Source organism: Lytechinus pictus, chromosome 5 (assembly GCF_037042905.1).
Source record: "Lytechinus pictus isolate F3 Inbred chromosome 5, Lp3.0, whole genome shotgun sequence".
NCBI lineage: Eukaryota > Metazoa > Echinodermata > Echinoidea > Temnopleuroida > Toxopneustidae > Lytechinus > Lytechinus pictus.
The window spans coordinates 54,702,665-54,729,651 of NC_087249.1; the positions used below are offsets into that span (position 1 = coordinate 54,702,665).

The following is a 26,987-nucleotide window of genomic DNA, read 5'->3' on the forward strand; positions in this document are numbered from 1 at the left end:
AAATTAAAATTTTGAATGGATTTCACACATGATTATCTTTTTACATAATCTATACAAAATTCAAATATTACACTGTTACACACTGCACTGTATATGGAGCCTCGGATCTGCTCAATATCAATACATACTATCATTATTAATGTATGATATTATATGACAAATTCTTTCACTAATCTGTGAACTAAAATGCTTGTTTTTTTTTAATTACAATTGACAATACTCTCAAATGAGATGATTTATTTAACAACATATTGCAATCCAAATCTGGGTGATGGTTGAAAAATATTTTCAAATTGAAGGATGATCTTTACAATTGCATTCATTAAATAAGTACATTATATTCAAGCTGCACCTCTTTGTTACAACACAAGAAATTATATGTTACCTTTATCAAATCTCTGCCTGATCTCCCTGGTCTCATGTACAATATATTAAGATTCATTGTTTTCAGTATTTTTCGTTGTATGTACAAGATTCAGTTTAGCCACAAATTAAGTTCATCCATAAACAAAGATTTTTTTTAAATACAAGTGTTGTTCAGAGAAATGCAAGTCCCACTGACTAAGCATGTATCTACAAGGTTGGGATTGCAACAAGAACAGCATAAATAATTACATCAAATGTTACATCATAAATACATGAATATTAAATTATCAAGATGATTAAGAAAATTACAACGATGTTTTAATTTACATCAGGAATTGCAATTGAATCGAAGTGTTAGTTTGATAAATAATAACATTTTAGTTACCATTCATGATTTAAAAGTTCAAATAGTAGCCACATATATAATTAACTTAAAATGATTCTGCTTACCATATTTGATTACTGGTAGTATTTTTGGTAAGAACAAAAATGTTCTCAACTTAAGTTGTGTCAAGACCTGCTATGCAAAAGACTTTGTGTAGCAGTCTTATATGTCGAGCAAATTTAAATACAGGGAAAGTCATTCCCTTAGTGTACACTTAAACACATTGTTGTCCTGTGTGTGTGCATGCCTTTCTTGAATTAAGGCATGTCAGTACACTATCACGTAATACATAATATATTTTTTGTTGACTATTATCTAGGAATAGTTAACAGAATACACAAATGAAATGACAAGTATTGTCAAAGCCCTGTTTTACACTTTAAGATTTTCATGTACTGGTATTCATTGCAATGAATGTATAGTAGTCATTGTATTGCTCGGACAAAACTGACCTATGTGTAACCAGCATGTATTACAGTATTTTGTAGGTAAGAGATATATCTCAGTAGAAATTAAAACATTTTATCATACCTGCAAGAGAGATGAACAATAAATTTATTGATTTCTCAAATCATATCTACAGTATTTTAAAACAGCAGAATTAACATACAGCAAAATAGTTGACAGCATCTTGCTTTGTAATCAAGAATGATCATAGATTATTGTATGTACAGAATATAGGCCTATAAGTACCTACAAGTATTGGGCAACTTTAACAAGGGTGAACTGAACCTCTCTCCTGCACATGAGCACAAACACTTCTCGCATTATATTGACACAAAGTCATATGTGCTAAGCCTGTATTCAACACAATACATCATAAAGTTTGAAATCTGTGGAGAATTCAAAGAAAATCTATTCTATGGCAATACATGAATACAATTCACTGATTTTTATTCTATGAAATTTCAATTCCATAAATGGAATTTGCATTTCTGTTACACACACACACTTACTCACACGCATATGCCTATACATGTGATATTATATGTACACTATCATGAAACAATTATCTACAATGATGAAACCGGCAAGAAAATAAATAAGTATGTATGATTTGCATAGGGCAAAATAAAGAGAAAACGTCACTCAACTGTACATAGATTTAACAGATATTAGCTTCAATACATGAATTCATCGATTAATATCCAACAGCTAACTTGAGAAATTGAGATAAAATGATGAAAGTTTGCAGTAGTTAGAATTGAAGAAAGTTGTAGTTACATTGTAAATATACACTTGCTAATTGCAAGAAGCTAACTGCAGAATAAAGTCTTGAAGAATAATTAATTGTAAAAAAAAAGACGATTGTCAATAAAGAATATATACAGTCAAATTTATGAGATTCCATATGAGCAAGAAACAACAATGAGCTACTGACATGAAAAAAGATATATAATTGGTTGCGTGTGTTTCACAAAAAGATATTAAAAAAGAACATGGAAAAACAATGAATAAATAATATAAAACGTACCATGTGTTACAGGCATACAACAATGCTTCAATAATTTTAGAAACACTTAGTACAAACATGATTAGTAAATGTTCTCAAGGATATAGCACATCTCAGAGTAGCAGCAATACTAGGTAATGGATAATTCAAGATATATAAATAATTTCAAGGTATGAAAGTTTGCATCTACATTTAAGAATTTGTTTATCATGATCTGTAGACAGAGTCAGTGACTTCAGTGGAGCCAAGCTTAGTGAAGTTACACATTGCATGCTAAGCCAGACTCAAAATCAATATTTGGTTTGAATGCAAGTATAACATCTGCTTCAAGTCTTCAGCATGCATCGATGGTAAACTAGATAAAACAAATCACAGAACTGAATAGTACTTAGAGCTCTTTGTGGTAATTGAATTACATATTGAGCACTATTATTAGGGTGGGTCACTAGGTGTCTCACAAATAAGAGCATTGGTGGATTTCAAGTGCTTTAGTACAAAAACATATCATAAACAATTATAGAAAGGTCAGTGAATTTAATGAGCCTTTTTTATCCCGTTATTTTCAAAGTTTCCATGATTGTGTAACAGAACCCTTTCCAAAATGCCTTTTAAAATAACCTATATGATATTAAGGGGAAAGCTGCCTCACAGGCCTATGCCTTTTATTCTTTAATGTTAATTTGCAGGAATAAGCTTTCCCAAAAATTCCTTGATTTCTTCTGTCACCAAATTCCGCAAATTTCAAAACTGACAAAAATGGAGAAAAAAAACAGGCAGATAATCAAAAGTATTTCACTTTTTGGTACAACTTCAAATCTTGATACGATTTTCTTCATTAGAGGATGCTTTTATACTAAATAATACCATTAATATACAGTTTGAAAGAAAAAGCACTTTCAAAGCCAACATAATGCTTGTTGGGGACATTGGGCTTCGTTTGGATTTAAAAGGCATCCAACAGCATATTCTACAATTGAGGATTTCAGCAAGAACCATGCAACCTTGCCATAAGGAGTAAACCAATTTCAGGTTTATTAATTTGATAATGCACATACATTTCTGCACTAACTTGACATAACTAGAATGGCAATATGTTTTGTCTCTGATAATTTTGAATGCCCAGAAATCCACAATAGTTTGAGGCCAACAGAGAATCTCTGGCCTGGCCTCAAGGGAACAGATAGAAGATGAGAGTCAGCTAGAGGAAAGATTGGGATGATGATGATGATGAATGGATGAATATGATGTTGAAAGTACATAAGAATTATGATAGGAACACTGGCTACAGAAATGATTACGGTTACCCGTGATATTAATCATGCTAATGATAATGATGGTCATTTTGATAATAATAGTACGAAGATGACGACGATGTAGCTGATGATGGTAACCATTGTGACAAGTACTATTTTCATTGTGATTATGATCATAATAACAATAGATGTGTAATGGAACATGTTAACAATCCTTGAATATATATTTGATAAGATCCAGTTTCCCCTTTCCTGTTAGAACACTGTTCATCTTCTAGTTAACAACAGGTCAATTTGTATTTTCGTACACCAACTCAAAGCAAACAGGTACAATGTACATCTATTTGCCTACAACACAAAGTAATGTCATAATATGTGCATAGAGAATATAAGGTGGATTGACGGATGCTATCCTGAATTTGCCAGCAAGACCTTTTGATCAAGACACCCTAAACAAAATAAAACAACCTCCTCCTGAAAAAATGTCTCTCTTTATTAATATATTTGAAGCATCAATATCAATGCTATCTAATGGTGTCATCAATTACTATGATTGCCTTTTCTGAAATTCATTGTCAGAGAACATGATTATCAATATATTTCTTTAAAAAAAATTGGCAACAGATTTAACAACTAGATGAATCTAGAGTTGACAGATCTGAATGACATATATCCCAGATTCAATTAATTGAATGTACACATTGCATGAATACAAGGGTATTGAAAACCAAAATCTAAATGAAGCTGGTGTCCTGTGAGAATTGAAGAAAAAAAAATGAAACAAAAACGAAATTTCCGACAGAAATACATATTTTCAGTATTCATCATTCAAACTAAGGTATGTGGATTGTCATTGTGGCAAAATATCTTTTGAGGTAAATGTATGTCCTGATTGAGGTGATATAATTATTTTCAAACAGAGCTTAAATGTTCTAAAATAAATTGAGATTCTTCATTGATCTCGCAATTATGGATTGCAAACTTAGTTCTAAATTGTAAGCAAACATAAAGTCATGATTATATAAAGGTGAAATTTAAAATAACAAGGAATAAAATCTTTTAAAAAAAATAGCAAGTACTGGTAGGTGTTTTAAATAGTACTTTTTAGGCATTAAAAATGGAAATATTTTTGGTGGAATGCTTTGTAAATTTTTAATTAGTAGAACATTTTTTATAATTAAAAAATATATTGTAAAGTACTTTGTGAAAGAATGTGTTAATACATTTATCAAAGAAGTTCTAATTAAATATACTAATTATTTCAACTTCTGCAACGTTATGAAATTCAATTACTTAAAAAAACTCATGTTACACAAACATGATGTGTAGTATCATAACCTTTTTTATCAACATGTTTTCACTCATAAAGCACCAAAAGACTCTGCAAAAAAACTCATTCCATTCAATTGCAAATATAAAATGCAATTTAACAATTGAAGGATCAATTTTGTTGATAAATATAAACCTATAGCTTTTCTTGCAAGAAGCACACTAACAATCAACTGCAAGGTTGCATTTTTGCAAGAAAAGCAATTGATTTTTGGACCTAAAAGAGACATGATATTGAGTGTAAGATTCTTACAATGCCTTATTATAATTTTATAATAACTTGTGGATATTACTTCATATCTTCATCCTTTACTCAAAATTCTCATCCCATTGACCAAAAAAAAACACCAAAATATTGGTGCTGAAATTGTGGATCAGATCTCTGAATCTACCTCAACATAGAATGTGGGTTCACATAGCTAATATCATGTTATTGATGAGAGCTTTATGTGATGGCAGTTCTAGCACCAGTCTCATGTTAAATTTGGTGGTATGGGGTTGGTAGAGCAGGTACTTCCCAAACAGAATCTTCAACACTCAACATAGGCCTAGGCCTATTGCTTAAAATTCAGTTCCCAAAATGGATGAAGAATCATAAAAATGATACTTATCATGTTACTGACAGCTCAACATCATGTAGATCCAATGCTAATCGCAGGCTCATGTCCAGTTCAGTGTTGGGCTGATTGTGCAAATATTGCTCCTACACAAACACCAGTTTTTAGCACCAGTGTCCAATGCCAGTGATTAAAAAGCATACAAGTGCCTATCACGAATGTCTGACACTAATGTTTAACACTAGTATCCGACACCAGTATCCAACAAAAAAGTCCAATACCAGTGTCCCAACACCAGTGTGCAAGACCATACTTAAAATCAGATAAAATAAATCAAGTGTTGGTATTGGTGATGAAAGAATGAACCAATGAATCAAACTTTTGCTGATGCATGTGAACACTGCCAAAACACCAACACAAACTTTCAACATTATACTACAAAACTCTCATTGAGTTTAACCTCACTCATTGACATTCCATGTTGATACTCTACGTCCTTCCTCAAATAGTCGAGTTCCTGAAGAGAGGATGCCTCCTTGGGAGTGTTTACACTGAGAGTTGGTGGAATAAAGGGTGTGGTCGATGGGTGTCTAGAAAGCAAGTTCATCTTGTAGGGGTACATCCTCTGCCCCCTCGGCTCCTTCCCTGGGGCGACGCCCTTGGAAGTACTTAATGTCCTTATCAAGTGCTGTAGCCTGTCACAAGAAAAAGAATGAAGAATATATCAAATACAAGATGATCAGTATATGAAGAGAGAAAGAGTTTTCTATATATCGACATGCACACTAATTATAAATGTTATGAATCAAACCTTTACATTTTCCTTTATGTAACCAATGCTCAATAACACACATTAAAAAATCATAGAATACGACAAAATATATAGCATTTTTTCAGAGTACTTTAAACAAAATATATCACCCCTACTTCTGAATTGAATTCTAAATCTTCTAAATTAGTCAAGAAACTAACATACAACTCCTTGATGGCAATGTTAGAAGTGAGGTGTCCAAATGCATGAAACAAACAGAAATAATGGATAGAATTACAATATAAAGATGGATACATGTTGGAACATGAATGTTTCATAATGAATTATATTAATGAAAATTTCTATTCATTAATTTGTTCTGTGGAGCCCTTATTTTATAAAATCAAAACTAATCATCTGACAATTCAAGTCACTTGCTTATTTTACATTATTTACAGTGCATGATTCTTTGACAAAGATTGGTCAGTGCTCCAACTTAACATGATATACCGGTAATATGCTTTCATAGCATGTTTAGTCATGCAGCCCAAGCCTGTAAAGATCAAATAACTTTTTATTAGGAAGTTGAAAAATAAATTTGAATTGGGTTGAATAGAAATGCATAGATGAATTATCCTGCATTTACAAAATCATTACGATTGCTATACGAAGTGACAAGTGAAAATGAATGATTTAGACAAGAAGTACATACAGTGATGACAGCAATACCAGCAGCACTGCTAGACTCTTTAGCCTTGAGTTCAAAGTTCACACTCAGTTCATGGGAAACATCAATGGGTACGTCACGGTTGATAGCATTATCATCCTGCGAAGTGAAAGATGGAGTGAATGACAGGTGTATGGTCCGTGAATATGTTGTGTTTATAATATATGTATCAAATATGCAAGTATAGGTACAGGGAGCAGTTGCACCCTCCCCCACCCGAGCTAAGAAATATAAGACACCTTTTCACTGAAAATTGCAAAAATGACTGATTTATATCTTCTGGTAAGTTCCTGCATAGGGCATTTAACAAGTATGTGTGATCATGGCAGTATATGATATAGCACACTGTTTATATTACAATTATAATCTTTGACCAGGAAAGAACTCAATTTATACTTCAATGAGAAGCAAATATAGAATTTTTGTGGAACATAATATTGCAGTATACACAAATAAAAGAGTAGATATTTTACATACATTGTGAATGCTTTGGCATGTTTTGACTTACACAATGGGTAATGTATATGATGATCAATAAACAAGGGCATCATTTTCAGAAATGCATCATCACTGAAACAAACCTATGGTATTGCAGATGTCGAGTTAAAAAAATAGCAAAAATGAAATTTCTGACATGAGATCACAAAGAGGAGTATAAATGTATAATGCGGATTAGCTGTGATATAGGTGTGACATTAGGAGAAATGGGCTTCTGATACTGGAGTGTTACATCTAATATGAAGGTATGCCTTTGTTAATTGCCAATGAATGACAGATTGTCAGAGATGGTAATATTCATGGTAATTCCATAATGTAACCAAACCTTGTACATCTGACCCCCATTTTTTGTATTTTTTCTATTACACCTTTCCATATGAAGTTCAAGACGGTCCTGAATATATGGGGGTCTGAGGAGCATTTCATCAACATGTTTCATCTGACAAATCTGACAACTTTACTTGATTTTGATTGGCTGAGAAAAGCTGTTACAATGGTAACTTGTGAGAAAAAACATCTGACAAGTTGTTTTATGAAATACTCAATGTATACTTAATGGCATTGACCTTCATGAAATGTGGAGCTTTCTGATAAAAGCCGACCTACCTGCACCCAAGGATGGTCCATGACATCAACGGCAGAGAAACGTTTCTCAACGTCGCCCTCTAGCATCCCGCTGATGAGATCTTTGGCTGAAATTGAGATTTCATCCCAGTACGGCGAATCAAAGCTGAAATCACAGGCTACAATCCTATCAAAGAGCTCCTCTTGTTTATTAGCTGGGCTGTATGGGGTTGAAGACAAAATAATAATAGAAAACAATGTGATAGAAAATAGTTGCAAATATACAGAAGAGTTTTTTTTTATTTGTGTAGATATACCTGTATAATCATCTGCAATTAATCTTGTAATGTACCTATTGCTTTTGACTCTACAATTAACAGTATGATGAAAAAAAGTATATTTTTCAAAATATTTTAAAATATCTCTTATATTTTCATGTAGGTAATCCTGTAATAATCTGAAGTGTTTGTTACTTGGACTACAATTCAAATTTGAGATCACATTGGGAAAATGTTTTACTATTTCAATGGGTAATTTCAAGTCCAGTGTTGGCAACTAGTGAGTGACTTTTCAGGACCATCTTTATTTTATGTTAGGTGTTATAATCGTGTAAAAATTGACCTAACACCAACACCAAAAGGTCAACACTGAACTTGGAATCACCCAATGAAGAGTCTTCATAACAGTCAATATTTTGCTTGCTATGAATAAAGATAAAATTGAATACTGAAAGCACAAATAACTTATAATGTGTTAATCAAACTGATTGTTCACTTTCTTTTTACACTTTTTACATGAGTTTTTCAAAATCTCTTCTAAGATACATGTATCTCAAGATTCAGATTCTTACCTTCTGAATGGAGGGAAGCCACACAGTAAGATATATGTAATAACACCAGCAGCCCAGATATCTACCTTCATACCATACCTATAGAACAGACAAGAAGGAAAAACAAATCAAAAATATGTTTCATTATGAATAATTATTTATATGATATCATTTGTATTAATATTCACAGGGCTTGAGAAGAATGAGCAAGTATAGTCCATCAATTACTTTCTCAATAATAATTTTCACAATTTTTTTTTCTATTGCATAAAACATCGAACAAAATATATTCAAGATATTCATAAAGTTCATGCCCTACATTGTACTTCCCATTTGCTGTGTCTATTGTCCATTAATTTGTTGATCATACTCTGTATAGTGCACATAAAAATATGTGTTTATCCATGTTCTGCATGATAAAATCTTGCCAGAAATTTAGGAAAGTAAAAAAATACATCCACAGGTAGCACCAAACTATGCCTTTCCCCTTCAAGTTACAGAAAGCAACACATTGTCTACAGGGCACAGCTGGGGCCTGTACACAGACTCAGAACATTAAGGAATCTAGTACTCAAATTCTACATTATTGAGATGAGATTGAAAAGACTCACCCTGTTTCCATGATAATCTCAGGGGCCACGTATGTAGGGGTTCCGCACACGGTGAAGAGAGGCTCCTTGACCACCGTAGCAAGACCAAAGTCACCCAGTTTGAGTGACTTAGTACCATCTTCATGCTCGCAGACCAAGAGGTTCTCTGCCTTGATGTCACGATGAACTATGCTCATGGAATGTAGATAATAGACGGCACTAAACAGGTTGTGCACCATGCAGCTAGCGTCTCGTTCTGTGTACTTGGTGGTTGTGGAAATGGCATCGAATAGATCTCCACCCTGGAATTGACAAAATAAATGGAATAATAATTATCATGAAAAAATTATCAAAATGATTCTGCAAGGTCTGGCCACTGGTCAACAGGAGATTAAGAGATAAGTTCAACAGTGTTTCCCAAAACAGGAAATGAATGTAGATGTTCAAATAAACTTATTATTATTAGGATCCTATGGTGTCCTTCACAGCCTTAGAATGACCCATAAGCCTGAAAGGGGATCTATGGCTGCGTTTATCCGCCACTTTTTTACCCTAGAATCATGATCTGAATCATGATTCAAATCATGATTCTGCAGAATCACGATTGCGTTTAGTCGAAATTGAATATAATCATGATTAGAATCACAAACATGAAACACGAAAAAAAGGGGCGTTTGGAAAGACGTTTCTGCAGAATCACGTACGAAAATGTTCGAATAAACGATATCGTGATTACAATCATGATTCTATGACCTCACTGTTGTGTCGGGCTACTTTCGGTTTGACTCTTGCCAAGCTCAAGGCGCTCTATATGCTCATTGTATGTACCTACATGATTATGTACTATGCATGCATTTCTTGTCATGTTCAAGTTCTGTGTTGGTCATCGCATTGTCCACTACTTTTCATTTTTTGGTCATGTCTTCAACTTCAAGTTCTAGTAAATGAATTAACTGGACAGACAATGATCTCAGTTGTTGTTGAGTATATATACAGTATCAATATTAAATTGGATCTACGCTGCAATTCACTTCCGAACACCATTTTCGAGCATATGGACCCTATATGATAGAAGTAAACAAAATGAGGTATACAGTGTAGATTGAATTCTGGAAGCAAAAGATTTTTCGAGAGCCGAAACACGTGCGAAAAACTTCCTCTGTGAAACTGCGCACTAGTGATGCGCACTGGATTGGCCCGAATCTGAGGAGAAACAGCATTGGAATGAAGGTCGTCTAAACGCTGATTCTGTGATATTGTGATTCATGTTTGTGTTTTGAATCATGATTCTGGCTTGAGGTCGCATAAACGCAGCCTATGACTGTACCTTGGTCATGCCTAACAGGGACTGGACACAAGATTATCAAGAGTTATGTACAATGTATATGGGATCGGTTGTGAGATAAGCATGGTCGAGAGTGCTACTTTTGGGAGATGAGAAAGATCCTCTAAGTACTAGTCTAAAACATGAAATGGAGACTTGGTATATCTACACTTTACAAGCACAAGGTACAGTATGATGATGCGACAGCAGAGGCTGTTCCAAAACGACAGAAAGCAAGGAAGTAAAAGAAGATCTCATGCAGTGATATTGTGAGATTCCTGACCAGTTAGTCATGCATGACTGCACATATATACATGCACCTTCATATATTATGCAATACTCATTCATGCATTCCAGATACAAAGGTTTTGAAAGCCTTCTATCAATTTGCTACATATATCCATCATTAATGACCTTGAACTGACCTCAAATTGCCCCTTAGATGACTCCTACACACCTTAACTAATTCTATGACTAGATGTGTAGGGCAATCAAAGTCTCAAAAAGTTTTATATTGACCCTCGATAACCCTTACTGGCCTTGACTAATTTCATGACTAGGTATAGATGTGTAGGGCAATCAAAGTTTATAAATGCTTTGAATTGACCCTAAGATGACCCCTACTTACCTTGACTAGTTCCATGACTAGGTATAGATGTGTAGGGCAATCAAAGTCTTCAACCAGTAAGATAATGTTAGGATGCTTCACCTGACGTAAGATGCTAACCTCATTCTCTATCATCTTTTCCTGTTGCCATAGGAACAAGGTTGAGGAAAATATTGGCATATGTAACATATATTTCCATTCGAAGATAGCATTTTCAATAAACTAATGGCTAAATACTATTGTAAGGTTGAAATGATCATGTTGCTTTATCTTGATATCCCATACAAAATTAATCTGTATGACTATTTGGTGCCAACTGACAACTTTATATTAAGAGGTATAAGAAGTAAAAGTATGTTTTCTTCATAATAACTTATAACTCAAAGAATAACATTGGTGAAGATTTGAGCAGCAATCTAGATGTTGTTTATTAGAGGGATGGTATATACATATATTATGTTACCCCCTTCTATTGAATACCAGACATCATGTATCTATGTTCATTAAGAATACGAAATGGGGAATAATTCAAATAGAGAAGAGTCCTGTTTTCAGAATACCAAGCTGGAATGAAGAAATCAATTATGTTACCTTTCCTTTACATCTCCTCTTGCTAATGATCTTGAGTGCAAACTTCTCATTAGTTGATCTGCATATCATATATGGATAAAAATATATAAAAACTTAAACAAATCTATAGCAAAATATCTTTAAATTGTATAAAACATACAAAAAATATATACTAATATAGACAAAGTAGTTCGTAAACCACAAAGTCTCGCCTGATTTTGTGATCAATAAAATATGATCTTTTGACCCCTAGATGACCTGACCCTATTATCACCATCATGAACACACATGTGTTATTACCCAAGGATCGTTTGAACCAAGTGTGGTCAAAATTGATGCAGGAAAAAAAATGAGAGCAAGTTGAACAAAAACTTCAAAAAAGGATTTGTCATAGTGATTTTGTAAAGAAAACATATACATTACGAGCCGCAGCATAATCATTACCACTATTATCATTACTATCAGTATAGATATTAAGAAACTGGTCTGATATGCTTTCATCTAATTTTCAAGTTATTGGTTTGGCTTTGCCCAACCTTGAACTAAATCTTGAAATACACAGAGCAAATATGATAAAACTTCAAGTCATACCTGTTCTTGCATTCTTTGACTACAGCAAAGTTTCCATCCCCGATGATACGACCGATGATGTATTTCTCTTCTAGATCTACCGGTATATTGCTCCTGGGGCTAGGGACAGGGGACGCCCCATTACGCTCTCCATAATCTATATCCCTTGAAACTGTAAATTACGAGAAAATATATAATATAATTCATTAATAAAATACTCATCATCATCACTCCCTTTCTAGTCAGCATTTTCCCACTTACTTACTCTCACGTCATGACACTACCTCTTTCAACTTCTTTTTATCTTAGGCAACTCCTTCAATTCAATTCAATTCATTTATTAACCATATAAAAATATTCAAATACAATGTAAAATATCATATATAAATACATAAATGTAGCAACAAATACAACAAATAAATATAATTCATACATTCATGTAAAAAAAATCAACATATGGTAAGAGGCAACCAAAAAGATTAAAATCTTGTAGGCAGGTTCCCCTTTACAAGAATTAGACCAAACTTAAGCTTTTCCTCATCATATTTTACCACATAATCTTTGGTCTTCCTTTTCCTCTGATCTCACATCCACCACCACTTCATTAGTTTAAAATCTATTTGTTCATAATGATCTGTACTTGCTTTTACCATATTAAAAACAAAATTAATGTGATCGATCTAATCACTTCAAACTACCGAGAAAAAACTTTGTAACCATGCACCTACTCCCCTCCAGTGATACTAAAATATTTAACGAGAATGAAATGTATATATTATCTAAACAACTTTTTTAACCAACAGCATTCAATTACTTTATTAATTTAATAATAATAATAATAATGTGACATATAAAGCACCAAATCCACTCTTTATAGAGTGCTCAAGGCACATAAAGAGCTAAGAGTTAAATAAAAAAGTTTTAAGAAGATTTTTGAAAGTTTCAACAGAGGTACATTTTTTATGTCTTCAGGAAGGCTATTCCACAAAGTGGGGCATGCAAAAGCAAATGATCTTTTCCCCCAAGTTTTTGAAACTTTTGGAATAACAAGGAAGCCAGAAGTGGATGAGCGCAAAGACCTGCTTGGTCTGTAGTAATTGATAAATGAAATACTGTATTGTGGTGCTGATCCAAGAATACTATGACAAGCAAGCAACAAAATCTTAAAGATAATTCGATTTTTGATAGGGAGCCAGTGCAGCGAATTCAAGATGGGAGTGATATGAGAGCGTTTATTTGACAAAGTGACGATGCGAGCAGCTGCATTCTGAAGCTTATATAACCGAGCCTGCGGTAAATTTTTACAATGCTTAGGGATATGTGACACGTCTCTTTAAACTTGGATTGTGAGAGTACGTTATTCTCACCTGGACTTTATCACACCTTCACTAGGTTAAAGAATGACCCCCTATATTGACATTACCATGACATCCCAACATCATATAGCTTCATGCTATGTTTGTTAAGAGATGAGGTTTCACATCGTGGCTTGTAGTTTTATCAAAGCCAGTGGGTGGTATTATCCGTCTCAATGAATGTATAATGTTATATGACCATCTACCTATTTTATCTAAAGTTTTGTAAATCAATGTTTGCATTGACTCATTCATGGGATTTTCATCAGAATCAAAATGCAATTTTACCAGTATTGAATCATATTGCAAGACATAATGTGGGGATTGTTTCACATGCTTCATAAATAATTTTAAAAAGAAGAAAAAAGAGAAACACTAACCAGTAGAGAGCTTAGAAATCAAGAGCACACAAGAAGGTGTGGCTCAAAGAGATATGCTTTAATTTTTACAGATTGTAATTTTTGTACAGACTTTACCATCGATATTTTATACAATTATGCTTATGATTTAACAATTGATATTACCTATTATGATGCAGGGCAGAAACAGGACAAAGGACAAAATTTTGCAATCACCTTCTAGGAGGATGTTACAGATAATTATTCAAACCATAAGAATCTCAAATGATTTCAATGGTACTGGCCCTAGCGATTGAAATATAAACTGGTCATGATAGGCCTACTTATTGTCAGAAATTACACGCCATTTTTTTTTCTGAGTATCATGTGTCCAATGAACATGCCATGCTGCCGATAAAGATTGTCGTTATTTGAAAGATTATAATAAAGACAGTTATTGCAATGAATATGACTTAAGACCCCGATCCTGCAATCAAGGTAATAAAGATGGTAACGGCTCAGCTAGCAGCCAATCTAAATTCATGTTTTCTTGATGGTTACCAAAGTGACGAAGTAAACCCCGATCATTTAATCCTCATGAAATAGAAGCCTTTTTGATATCTTTGAATGACCTCACACAGGTATTATTAGCTTACCTGATTCATTCTTCAGCTTCCCTGAATTTGTGCGAATCATTTCCTTGCTCTGAAAATAGGAGAAATTATACAAATAATAATTATACTATCTTCATCACAGGAATAGTGTAGAAGACATATTATAAACTATCTTTTCATATATAAAATGAAATAATATTCAATGAAATGTTAAAGAACAGATTCGAACTACAAAATAGGGAGCTCATTTGACATTGGAAAAAATGAATGAAATCTACATTTCTCTGGTTACTATAATCTCTCAAATACTTTCGCTTAAATTTTGATAAACAGAAAATTAACTCATTTAATTCTTTATTCTGTTGTTTATAAAGTGAATTATTATGTAGATATCTAGCTTGAAACGTAACCAAACATATAAATACAGGTAGAACATCCGGTTCGAGTTCAAAGAGTTTGAAGAACATTTCAAATCTGTTCATTTATTTCATTCCAATTACTATTTCTAGAGGTACCTTTGTTCTGACTGATCCAGCAGAGTTTTTTCTTTGTTCACTGAGTGTCTTAATAGAACCTCTTCTAGGTTGCGCTGGTGATGATGGTTTACCCAATGGAGATCTTGGGCTAGAGTTGGGCGATCCATTCACTGAAAGAAAGTACAAAGGACACATTTATAGTTGAATATAATCACTTTATGAATAAATGTAAGATGTTACACTCGCCTACATTAACATTCTATGGCTTCTTGTCTTCATGATTGTGAAATCAAATTGGAATTCCAACTTGGCACATGTGAGAGGGGATATTTCCAGTGGTGAAAATTCTCATCTACTCGAGCCTTAAATCTCAATATGTTTAGGGTAAGGCCACTTTTCCGTTACAGCACAAATCTGAAAAAAAGTATCTCTCCAAGGCATTAAAGCCATTCAAAAGAGCAAAGCCATGGCCCTGTGATTAACTTGTATTAATTACAGCCCAGTTTACTCTTCTACTTTCAAACTTACAATTATATATCTTTTAAACATTTTCCTCTTAAGAGGCATATTAAGTAAAAAAATGTACATCATTCAAAAGCGATATAATTGTACTGGAAAAAAAATCATTTAAATGAAATACAAAATACACTTTGATATTAAAAAACAATAAAATACAACTTTCATCAAACTAGCAGCTATAATACAATATGATAGCAACACATTGATTCATATTTACTAAATCTATAGCAAAGAGAGAAAATATGGCCTTGCTAGGAGAATATAAAACATCCCTGTGATAGGAATGGCCTTAACATTCACTGTCTGGTCATTTCAGTGCATTTATGTAGGATACTTGACATAATTTGATAATGCTTTCTTGATCTAGGATGGTCATGGACATATGATCAGGTAACAACACTAGAGATGAGGGATTGTCCTTACCAGTACCAGGGACAGTCTTGGGTAGAGAGTATAGCTTGCGTTGTAGAGAAGGGCTCTTCAGCATAGCACGGTCCTTACGAACTACTTTACGATAAGGGGATACGTTCTTCAGGTCTGCAGAAGAAAACAAAACAAGAAACCTTGGATAATGTAAGTAATTCTTGTTTACCCAGCCAGGGTAGCTACTCTGTTTTCCCATGCCATCATTACCCTTCTGCAACCTAATGTGTCGAGTGCCTGACAAGAAAGAAGAAGGTCCCCTTTTTAATAGTCTTTGGTGTAACTCCAAAGGGGATTGAACCCACAACCTAGCTCCTGTTCATGACGAAGGCACCCTACCACTGAGCCATCAGTACAACCAGCTGGATCTTGTAGCGTATTCTATTCATTCACTTTGTCTTCATTTCAGTCACTTTTCTGTTTCGTCTACTTGCCATCTTACTTTTGACAATCTTGTGAAAGTCTTACAGTAGTTCAGTTTTATATAAAATAATGAATCCTTAATGACATTGAATGGGAAAGAGAAACAGAAGAGAAGAAAAAGACAAAAAAGTCAAGAGGTAAAAAAAAATAGAAAGGACTATTCAAATGGTCATAATTAATAACAAAAACTTATGTGTGAGAACCAAGACTGAATGTACAGTAAATATGTGTTATTCTTATGTGATGAGCAGCAAAAGATATGTTTGCCAATTATATTATTATTATCATTATCAAAAAATCTTCAATATCAGAAAAAGTGCTTGCCCAAGAAAAGTGAGTAATAAAGTGATCCATCAGTGTTAATAAAGTTCACAGCGTGACCCTCTATAGGGCACTGTCAAGAATGATGGATTTATAATTAAAATTATTTTGAGCTGGTACATCAAGACAGACTTTAATATGGTGACTCATTTTTGCCTGTAGTGTTGTAGACGAGTCATCGTGATCTTCCTACGACCAAATAATAAACCTAATTAATATATGACCAATTTTTGTATATAAATTTCTTTGGAATAAAATGAGCAAGTATGTCCCATGACATGCCCCAGCCCCCCCCCCCCCCCCCGATTCTTCTCTTCTTCTGCACTTCCTTTTTTTTCTTCATAAACATATGGAATAAGAAAAAAATATCCACACTGGTACACATTAATATTACCTCCTGCACAATTGGTTCATATTTTTTGTAAGCCAATTAAATTCTTTCTCTGCCTCTTACCCAAGTGCCACTCTTATCTCTCCCTCTCTCTCTCTTTCTGTCTCACTTTCTTTAGAAACCAACCTTTCTATTTTTTCTTGAGTACCCCATCAATGATCATTAAAACCTATCTCTCGTGACAATATCTGAATCAATTGACATTAGTTTTACTTTCTTATCATCAACAGTCACAGTGCACTTGTATTTAATGTCTTTGGCATATTATGCAAACCATGGTAACTGCAAATTACATATATCATGGCATCAACTTAACTGCAATTTTTGGCTTAAAGACTGAAAACTTATTTGTAGATTGGCATAATTATCATTAGCATATCAGCATACACTTTCTAAGAAATAATATAATACCTTCATGTACACATGTATATAAATGTAAATTGTGTGTACTCGACCCCACAACTGTAGGGTCAGAGGACGGTCTTAGAATTACAATTTTAAGCAGATTATTAAAAAGGGTTTGGAAATTATACTATCTGTAACAGCACTAGACTGTACGGTAGTGTGTACACAATAACATAGCACAGAGTTGCAATGGTTGGAATTCAGAGTGCATGTGCAAGTCAATTTCACCAAAAAAAATGCTCTTTGGAATGAATGGATATGAAAAGAATGACGAACATAGAAAAATCGAATGATTTGGAATGGCGTGCTTTTTTTGGTCTTCTCAAGAAGACAAAGATGCTGTTTTGGGGAAAGAAATTTGAGTTAGAAATCAGTGTCTTCTATGTGGCCACATACCCACCACAAAAAATAAACTTATAGTGCCCCTCCTTCCCAGACCTACTGTACTTCTCCTTTTTTTCTTGCTCCAGTCATTTATTTTTCATTCTCCATCATGTGCACATTAAACTGAAGTATGTCCATATATTGTGCTACATCAGATCTTATTTGACGTTCAAAACCACAGTATGCATAAAAGCCACACATAAAGCAGTGTTTGGGCATTATGAAGTCTTTTAATGCTCTCCATCATGAAATATTCATAAGATCTTAGAATGTGACCCGTAAAGTGAAGTGGTATCCTGTGGATTTGGCAAAGGCAGCGGTGGCATATGTCTGTTGAACTGCATATGATGTATAATAGACTGACCTAAAGAGGGTAACTACAAGGCTCTTTTTGCTTAAAAATAGAAGGAACCATTTCAGTCATCCACCCCTTTCACATAAATCATATTGTCAAATCAAATTATAAAAAAATAGCACAAATAACTTTTTAATGGTTTAATGATAATGTATTTTATATAGAGGGGGGGGGGGTGGGCTATAAGAGTTGTATGAACCTTAATCATGACTGAATTACACGATATGTTCTTGAAAATTAAGTGATTATTATACATAAATAAGTATTGAATTACTAATCACCAAAATTCATCCATCTTGCCAGGCAAAAGCTAGGGTAATTATTCAAGTCCATTTGCAGGAGCTGTGGAACTGGGGGTGGGGTTCCACCATCCCCCCACTTTTTCCAAAACTATGTACAAAGATTTAAAAACGACCATATGATTGTGATTTTTTACAGTCAGCCCCCCCCCCCCACTTTCAATCTGTTCTTTTTTTTTCTTTGTAATCAGTCCACCAATATCATATATTTGGTGGCCTGCAAAGCAACTTTGGTGGCCCTAAAACAATAGAAAACATTAACATTTAGCAAAACTTTGGTAGCCAAACTGGGCTACCAAGTGTGAGCTTTGCAGAATTTTGGTGGCCCGGCTCTCAATTTAGGTTGCCCCGGGCCACTGCTTATGTCGAGCCCTGCTACTTCATTTTGAGGTTTATCAGAAGTCTATTATTGTTATCATTATCTAAGACACCGTTTACAGTGCAGGGCCAGGCCGAATTCCAGTACTAAGTCTTCATTCTTTGTGCATTTACAGTGGCGGGCTCGGCATGGCCTAAATTTTAACCTTTCAATACTTAGTCGTAGTGGTGCTGTACATGTAAACAAACGATTATTTTGTGGCGCGGGAAAGGCACAAAGACCGAATTGCAAAACGTGAAGTCATTTCCTATGACGTAACAATCCTTTCACTTCTGGAGTCGCATTTGGCCCTGCGTGCGTTTACAGTGAAAAAAGGCTGGGCCAAGCCATAGCCGAGAGAGACAACCTCCAGAGCGGGGCCAAATGCGCGGCAGCTTTTGGTACTGCATTTGGCCTTAAAAGCAATTACAGTGAATTTTAGGCCGGCCTGAGCCCGGCCTTTTTTCACTGCCAACAGGGTCTATATTACTTTGAGGCAGCATGGACAACTATCATGAGGTTTATGATTCATGGTCATGCATTTACGGGGGGGGGGGGGGGGGGGTGGAGTTATAGTTATCACTACAAATGTTATTTGCCTATTATAACAGGCAAATATTCCCAGCTAAAAATATATTTATCTGTTTATTGAATATGAAAGAACATAAAGTAGCTTTAATTAATGTCATGACTGTGATACAGAAGTAAAAGAACTGCAGTCTGCAGACGTACTTAGCTTCTCCCAATATCATCAATGAAGATGACCTCTACATCCCAATCAGTATAACCAATGGACTATGAACTCCCAAATCATTCTTCAGGTCAGTGGGTCATTTCCCACCAGGTTGCACAAAATTGCCCCTAATAAATGAAAGTAACACCAATCATGATTTGTTAGGGGAACATCTTTACGACTATCTGGAAATTGTATGTTCAATATATGGCTTTTTATTTACTTCTTGAAGGGTAGGGTTAGACCATGGATGGGTTCAAAATGTTGCACAGAAACCACCCACAAATCCATGATTGAGGGGAAAATGAGAATAAATGAAACACACACTAATTAAAGGATAGTTTGTTAAATCTGTGGCTCCACTTAGCATGAGAGCCCCCCCCCCCTTTCCCGGTCCCTTTCTGTAGACAAAATGTAACTGTAAGAAGGAGACAGACTGATACCCGTAGGCTCCACTACAGACTATTTCAAATAGATTTCTGTTCCGATACATATTAAATTAAGAGTGCGGCATTTGAACACTCCCGCTATCTGCCAAGTTCACAACGCATAGCCATAACTGTACTGTATACGTACAGTACAAGTAATATGCCAGCCAAAGTAATCTTCTTTCCAATACAGCATGATGAGAATCGTATGATGAGAATCAAGATTGACAGATTTCCATGATCAAAATTAATGATTGGAAAATTGCAGGAGCCTGTCAAAATCATTAGACTCTGTGCTTTACAATGTATAAAGCGTGTTTTGCTGCTGATACAACAGTACTAGGAGGATCGCTTACAGTATACACCTTCCACAGGTAGAAAGAGTGGTATGAAATACAAAGAAAAATAAACTCAGTGTAAAAAAACAAATTGTGGGAGCACTGCTTAAATGGTAAATAGTAATCATACTCTGCATATATGTTGCATTTTGCCTCCCCAACAATATCATTTTTACAGAAACACCAACTTTAAAATAAATGCTCCTTTCCAAGAGCTTACGATCAGCAGTCACATTTGTCACAACTGCCACTTATATGAAATGAACTATTTTGAGCTACATGCTAGTTTTCAGGTTTCCAAACATTGATTGTTGCTTTAAAAAAGAAGAGTTGAGTATGAACACACACTCGGAGACAACAGTCACCCCAATCGTCCAATACCCACTTAGCTTTATCATGCCGACTGCCACTTGAACAAAAAATGAAATTGGGTGCACCTACTTTTATAACCTACATTTTTAGTTTTCATGTTTCAAAACGTTGATTGTGGCTCAGAATAGTTGAGTATGAACACATCCTAAGAGACACCAGTAACCCCAGCCTCCATTGCGCTCTGTGCTTTATCAATCTTTTGAGTCATGAGAGAATCATATGAAGTCATCATGTTACACGATAATGAGATTGCCAATTTAGAAATATGATTCTAAGGAAATAGCTCCTTGACAAATGTCTTCATAAATTGGCGATGATTCAAGTGTATCTATCATCTCTCCTACCCCCCCCCCCTCATCTCATATCAACTATATCAAGAAAGTAAATCTCAAAAACATCTATTTTCTTTACAATATACATGTCGAATTGCAAATTATTATAAGGAACAAGACTGACTCAAACATTTTAGATGATTCCTTATTCAATCTGAAATTGAATCCTTTTTAATCTCAAAATACATTTAAAAAATATAATTTCAGAGCAAAATGACCTTTAATTGTTTTCCCAACGATTAATCCATACTTACTCAACTAAGAATACCAGTAATCTTTTTTTTATTCAGTTTGTCACCCACCTGAATTTAATTCCTATATTGCTTCAAAAATGCTAAGAACAATAGCCATAATGGATTAGTAATTGTGGGTGTATATGGGAGGATAAAGTTACATCAGTATTAAAGAGAAACATTTTTATCAATCATGCCAATCTATCGCTGACAAAAAAAAAGAATGGGAGAGTCATAGTTTAAGTGATTTTGTTTAATTTATCTCTAAAAATCCATTATATCTTTTCAGGATTCTAAACACCTGTTTCCTTCTATACATATACATGAAGCAAGATGTGATGATGGTTTTCATCATATTCCATCTTACAGAGAAATTCTGCTTTTTTTCCATTTAGGTAATGCTTATCAAAATGTGATTGTGTCATTGTAGGGATTGTTTTGTAATTGGATATGCTCTTGATCCTGTTCCAGATTCTCATCAAGTTATTGTTACACAAATGGAGGTAAAAGAATCAATAGTAAGTTAATCATGCAGAAGCCAGTAAAGTTGGCAAGTTCAGTCCAAGAATCAAATATCCAATAAATGACATGTTCACCATCGTGACTCATCTGGTCGATTCCCGCTGAAGCTAGCAGCCTAATTTGTCGTCCATACCGACAAGGCGTAATTAAATTCTGCACAAATAACATCAAGGTAACTGAGTTTGATGTTGATTTGCATGAGGATCAGACAACACAATCTTGTGGTATATGTACAGTGTTTTCTCAATACTGGTATGCCAATAGTACGGGATGGTGATGAGTTATAATCTTGGAATTGAATTAATTTGAATTCATATGGAAATGAGACTGTAGCTACAATGTCGTGTCAACATCATCAGGCGTTTATAGGTAAAAGGAAAAAAGGAACGAGAAAGGGCAAATGGAAGGGTCAGACTTTGGTCAAATGATGACTTTGATACATGATGTCCCTCAGTCACATTTGCTCTATGGCGGCGGCCGTACACCTGTTTTAACATTTTTTGTACCAGCTACATATATGTGGTTTAAATAAAAATGAATAAAACGGCTGTTTTTGACTCGTCGTATGGCCGCCGTAGGGGAAATGTGACTGTAGCATTATGCTTAATTTGAAAGGCAGGTGGCAGGTAGGCAAATGGGAGGAGAGAAAAGGGCTAAAGATGTCAGGAAAGAGTAGCGAGGAGAAAATTGGACCAGGGTCAGTTTCACAGGGGTAGAGAATTGCCCCCCTTATGATTTTTTAAGTAGTTAATAAGGATGTACAAAATGAAATTGAGAGGCTTGAGCCATGTAAACTGAGAAAAAAAATGTCATAATTGGATCGTCTTGCCACCCTCCCCCTTTCAAAACATACCACTGCTCCTAGTTGAGGTTAATGTTTGATCAAGTAATTCCTTATTTTATGAAGAGAGCTAGCCAAATATTGTTTGGAAATGGATATTTAAAAAAACCTTTGAAATAATATTGATGCAATATCATGCAATGCATACTCTTCATTTCAAGTTTCATGAATGAGTAATAGTACAAAGTGCCTGGATTTATAGCAAAACTGAAATTTCAATGTCAACTTTGCCATTGATTCATCTTATGAAGATAGGAAGTTGTTTTTAATTGATAATGTCTCCTACTATTCTACAGGCTTATTATGAATAATGAGATCAAGGACATAATATTCTTAATGTAGTTGAATCTGTGCAATGCTTTACAATATGCTAACATGCTTTAATAATTTCAGTAATGATCAATGCAATATCATACAAACTATCTGATGCAGTTGTTTACTACAAGTCTATTATTCATTTGGTACACATCACTGCAAAGTCATCTGTCGGTTGCAATCACTGTACAAAAGTCTCATTTTGAATGTGGTTTCACAAGCCCAAAAATAAGGCACTCCTCTTTACATGTACTGTACATGTATGCCTTAACACTATGTTCATTTCAGAGAGTGGCTGGCACTTACGTCAAGAGTACGGCCAGCATTTTAGAATCAAATTTCTGCGCTCGAGTTACAAATTAAGAGGAAGATGGAATGAGACGATGCCTGAATGTCATCTAATAAGGAGACAGATGGGTCTCCATAGAAACTACATGAGTTACATTACCAGACATTTGTTTATTAATCACATTTATGTCCATGTTATAATTAACCATCTTGTGACAATCAATCTTCCAATTGGCATATATACTAATACATACATCAATGTAAATTTGAAGTCAAATTCATTGTTGCATGGGGGTGTCTCATTTAAGTATATGTATACAGCACCCAAATTATTATTGTTGGTTTAGTATTACCTGTGCCTTGGAGGAAAGAATCATTTTTAAGTGAGATTGCAGTGTCTTTTTAATGTTCTGGATACAGAAATATGGTTGTACGATATTTAATTGGACACCATAAATTGTGATTTGCACAAGTCCTCATTCTAAATATGTATCCTTATCATCAAATATGATATTCATGTTTACATACTGTAGGTCTGATGTGAAGTTTAAATTAATGATAAAGGATTCGAAATAAATCCAAAGCAAAATAAGCAAAAGTTCTATGAAAAGTGGCCAGGCAAACATTCGCATTTCAACTTTTCAGATTTGAATTCAAAGCTATAAGATTGTAAGTTTGTAAATCCTTTGAAATTCAAAATAAATCCTTTTATATCTATCAGATTGAAAACTTCAATCTAACTTTGGATTAGTCCTTGATTGCATTCTAATCTAAGGAATTCACTGCTGCTTTATCTTGAGTAAAATCCTAAAAACATCTTGAAATTTAAAACCTGTTTTAGTGTTTATGCATGGCTGGTTCTGGTTTGTTTTTACTATCAGCCCTAGTATGGAATAATCTCGTGCCCAATCCCCCTCCCCTTCTCAGTTTCCTCCCTCCCTCTGACGTGGTTTACTCACCGTCCATGGCAAGATCAAAATCATCATGGCAGAACCGTTCCTGGCCGTAGGCGATGAATACATCATCATCCTTAAAGAAATCTTGGAGGGAATGGATCTGACAAGAGAAGAATGAGAAAAGGAGAGTATTAAAAAAGAGATGGGAGGAGACAAGCGATGATTGCTAGGTTAATCAGGTAGCATTCACACTTCATTTGGTTTATCTTGTGTATTGTCTCAAGATATCCACTGATTGACATCTCATTAGGTACATATATTCATACACTCACATCCCTTTCCGGGAGTTTTTTTTTTGTTATAAAATATAAACGTGACCTGGAGTGCAAGACAAGAAAAAGAAAATAAATTGTTTCTCTGTCAGAATGGGTTACCTGCTGTCTACAAATGTTAGAGTATTTTTTCTTTTGATTTATGTTTGATTTTGTCTCTAATTGTTCTAATCACTCATAACTGTTTATATAGCATGATTTTATTGATTCAATTTTATTAAAAGAATTTCAATAGACATTGTTCAGGGCTCTCCAAAAAAAATTGAAAATCTGAATCTGAAAGAGAAAATACATAGTATTTGTTTTTCATTTATGCCCAATGAACAAGATAAAGCTCTCATAGAAATATACAGGGATCACAGAAGGGAAGTTCTCTTTGTATGTATATAGTTCCCCCTAATTCAAAATAGTGAAAAATATTCAGAAATCTATCACATATTTATCTCAACAGGACTTCATTCTGATGCAATTTATATCTTTTTTCTAGGTAACTCATTAACGAGCGATGTTTTCCTTTTGTGCCAAAATTGCTTATCAACACTATGGTTGTCATGGTTATACTGAGATTGGGTCTGCTTTAATACTAGGCTTTCATCAAAACATCTTTGATACTTTGTACAATTTTGCATTACTCTCTTTACAGCATCTCCAATGAACGGGAAGGACCTGCCCCCAAATTTGGAGATACATGTAATAAATTCTAAGTAGCAACAATGCAAGTCTGTTTTTTTTCTAAATTCACTTTATTGGTCATTGTTTCCTTTACCTATAGATATGTGGCCTATTCAATATTATTTAAAGCATTAACATTTGATATGGAGTAAATTACAAACATCATTGAGTTAGCCAGAGGGGTATGTATTGATATCATCAAGGCAATCATGATTAGCATTAATGATAGATAGTAGGACAGTATGCAAGGGAAACATGGAATCCACACCACATTCCTCCATACCAGCTTTTCAGAGGGAAAATAAATCCTAACATCAAGTTGACTCTAATAAAAGCAGAAAAATTTGAGAAACAGAATAATGTAAATTTGACAAAACTTATTTAACACTTACCAGAATTGTGATTTCTTTTAAGTTTCATTCTCTGACATTATTTGCAAGCGGGTCTTCCTTACATTGTTTACTACAAATTTGTACTTATTCTGTTTTGTTTTCAGGATATTTGGAATGTTATTTGAACTGTTGAACATCAATAGATATCCATTCAACAAATCTATTAGACAAGGCAAAAGCGATTTGTGTCTCGCCCACTTATGAAAATAACCAGAAAAATTGTGATTTGCAAGGGCACGCAACAGAATTGTATCGAAACTTCATTGCGAAATGACTGGGATGGAATAACACTTGTCATAAAAGCCTTGCACGTAAACTTTAATGTTGAGCTGAAAATGACCTTTGACCTTACCATGTGACCTCCGACTGCAGCATTACATGCAGGTCGCCTAAGTCCATCTACCATCCAAGTTTGGTTGTAAAGTGACTTACGGTTGCAGAGTTAGGTGTCATAAGAGAGTCTTGCATGTAAACTTTAACGTTGACCTGAAAATGACCTTTGACTTTACCATGTGACCTCCGACTGCAGCATAACATGCAGCTCCTCCAAGTCCATCTACCATCCAAGTTTGGTTGAAAAGTGACTTACGGTTGCAGAGTTAGGTTTCATAAGAGAGTCTTGCATGTAAACTTTAACGTTGACCTAAAAATGACCTTTGACCTTACCATGTGACCTCCAACTGCAGCATAACATGCAGGTCCCCCAAGTCCATCTACCATCCAAGTTTGGTTGAAAAGCGACTTACGGTTTTGGAGTTATGTGTCATAAGGTTTGTGACGGACGGACGACGGTCAACATTTGGATCCTTAAGTCTTGCCTTCACCTCTGGTGGGCGAGACAAAAAGGGGAGGTAGTTATGGAAATTCTGATACATAGAATGTGCGGGGGGGGGGGGGCAGGGAGGCAGCTTATTTTGCAACTGATGAAAACAATTACCTTATATAACTCAATGCATTGCTGTGGAACATTCATTGATAATTTTCTCTTATAATTATTTTTGTTTCGATTAAAACCATTTTGATGTCAGGAACTCAGAATGGACATTCCCTTGGCCAGCAGAGAAGTGGAATAACTTTTGTATCAATATGAAAATGGACTTTGAGGATATACAGGCAATAATTTTTATGGAATATAAAAATTTAAGAAGAATGACTAAATGGATACAGGTGCTATAGAAAATTGCAAGATGGAAGATGGAGGAAGGTTTCCCTATCTATCCCAGGGCTATTTTGAATCTAAACTATAAAATCTAAATATT

At 34.6% G+C, this 26,987-nt stretch overlaps 1 protein-coding gene across 1 annotated transcript; it reads right to left on the bottom strand.

Annotated features, from left to right (window-relative positions):
• Window positions 1-462: 462 nt before the first annotated feature.
• LOC129261262 (serine/threonine-protein kinase DCLK1-like) lies at window positions 463-26,495 on the bottom strand. Its single transcript, XM_064099556.1, has 13 exons — window positions 26,475-26,495; window positions 24,396-24,492; window positions 16,099-16,212; window positions 15,196-15,326; window positions 14,723-14,771; window positions 12,395-12,545; window positions 11,825-11,882; window positions 11,255-11,374; window positions 9,324-9,604; window positions 8,734-8,811; window positions 7,926-8,103; window positions 6,807-6,920; window positions 463-6,038 (listed from the first exon to the last, which is right to left on the bottom strand). The coding sequence occupies exons 1-13, from the start codon at window positions 26,493-26,495 to the stop codon at window positions 5,934-5,936; spliced, it is 1,497 nt and encodes a 498-aa protein (XP_063955626.1). The 3' UTR covers window positions 463-5,933.
• Between the last annotated feature and the right edge of the window lie 492 nt (window positions 26,496-26,987).

What these genes read in the sequence shown, in the direction of transcription:
- LOC129261262 (XM_064099556.1), bottom strand. Translation starts at nt 26,495, where the DNA reads ATGACACATAACTCCAAAACC. An exon ending in TAGTCATGGAACTAGTCAAG is followed by an intron (nt 9,605 to 11,254) that starts GTAAGTAGGGGT and finishes TGTCAATTCCAG; the next exon opens with GGTGGAGATCTATTCGATGC. An exon ending in GAGATTATCATGGAAACAGG is followed by an intron (nt 8,812 to 9,323) that starts GTGAGTCTTTTC and finishes TCTGTTCTATAG; the next exon opens with GTATGGTATGAAGGTAGATA.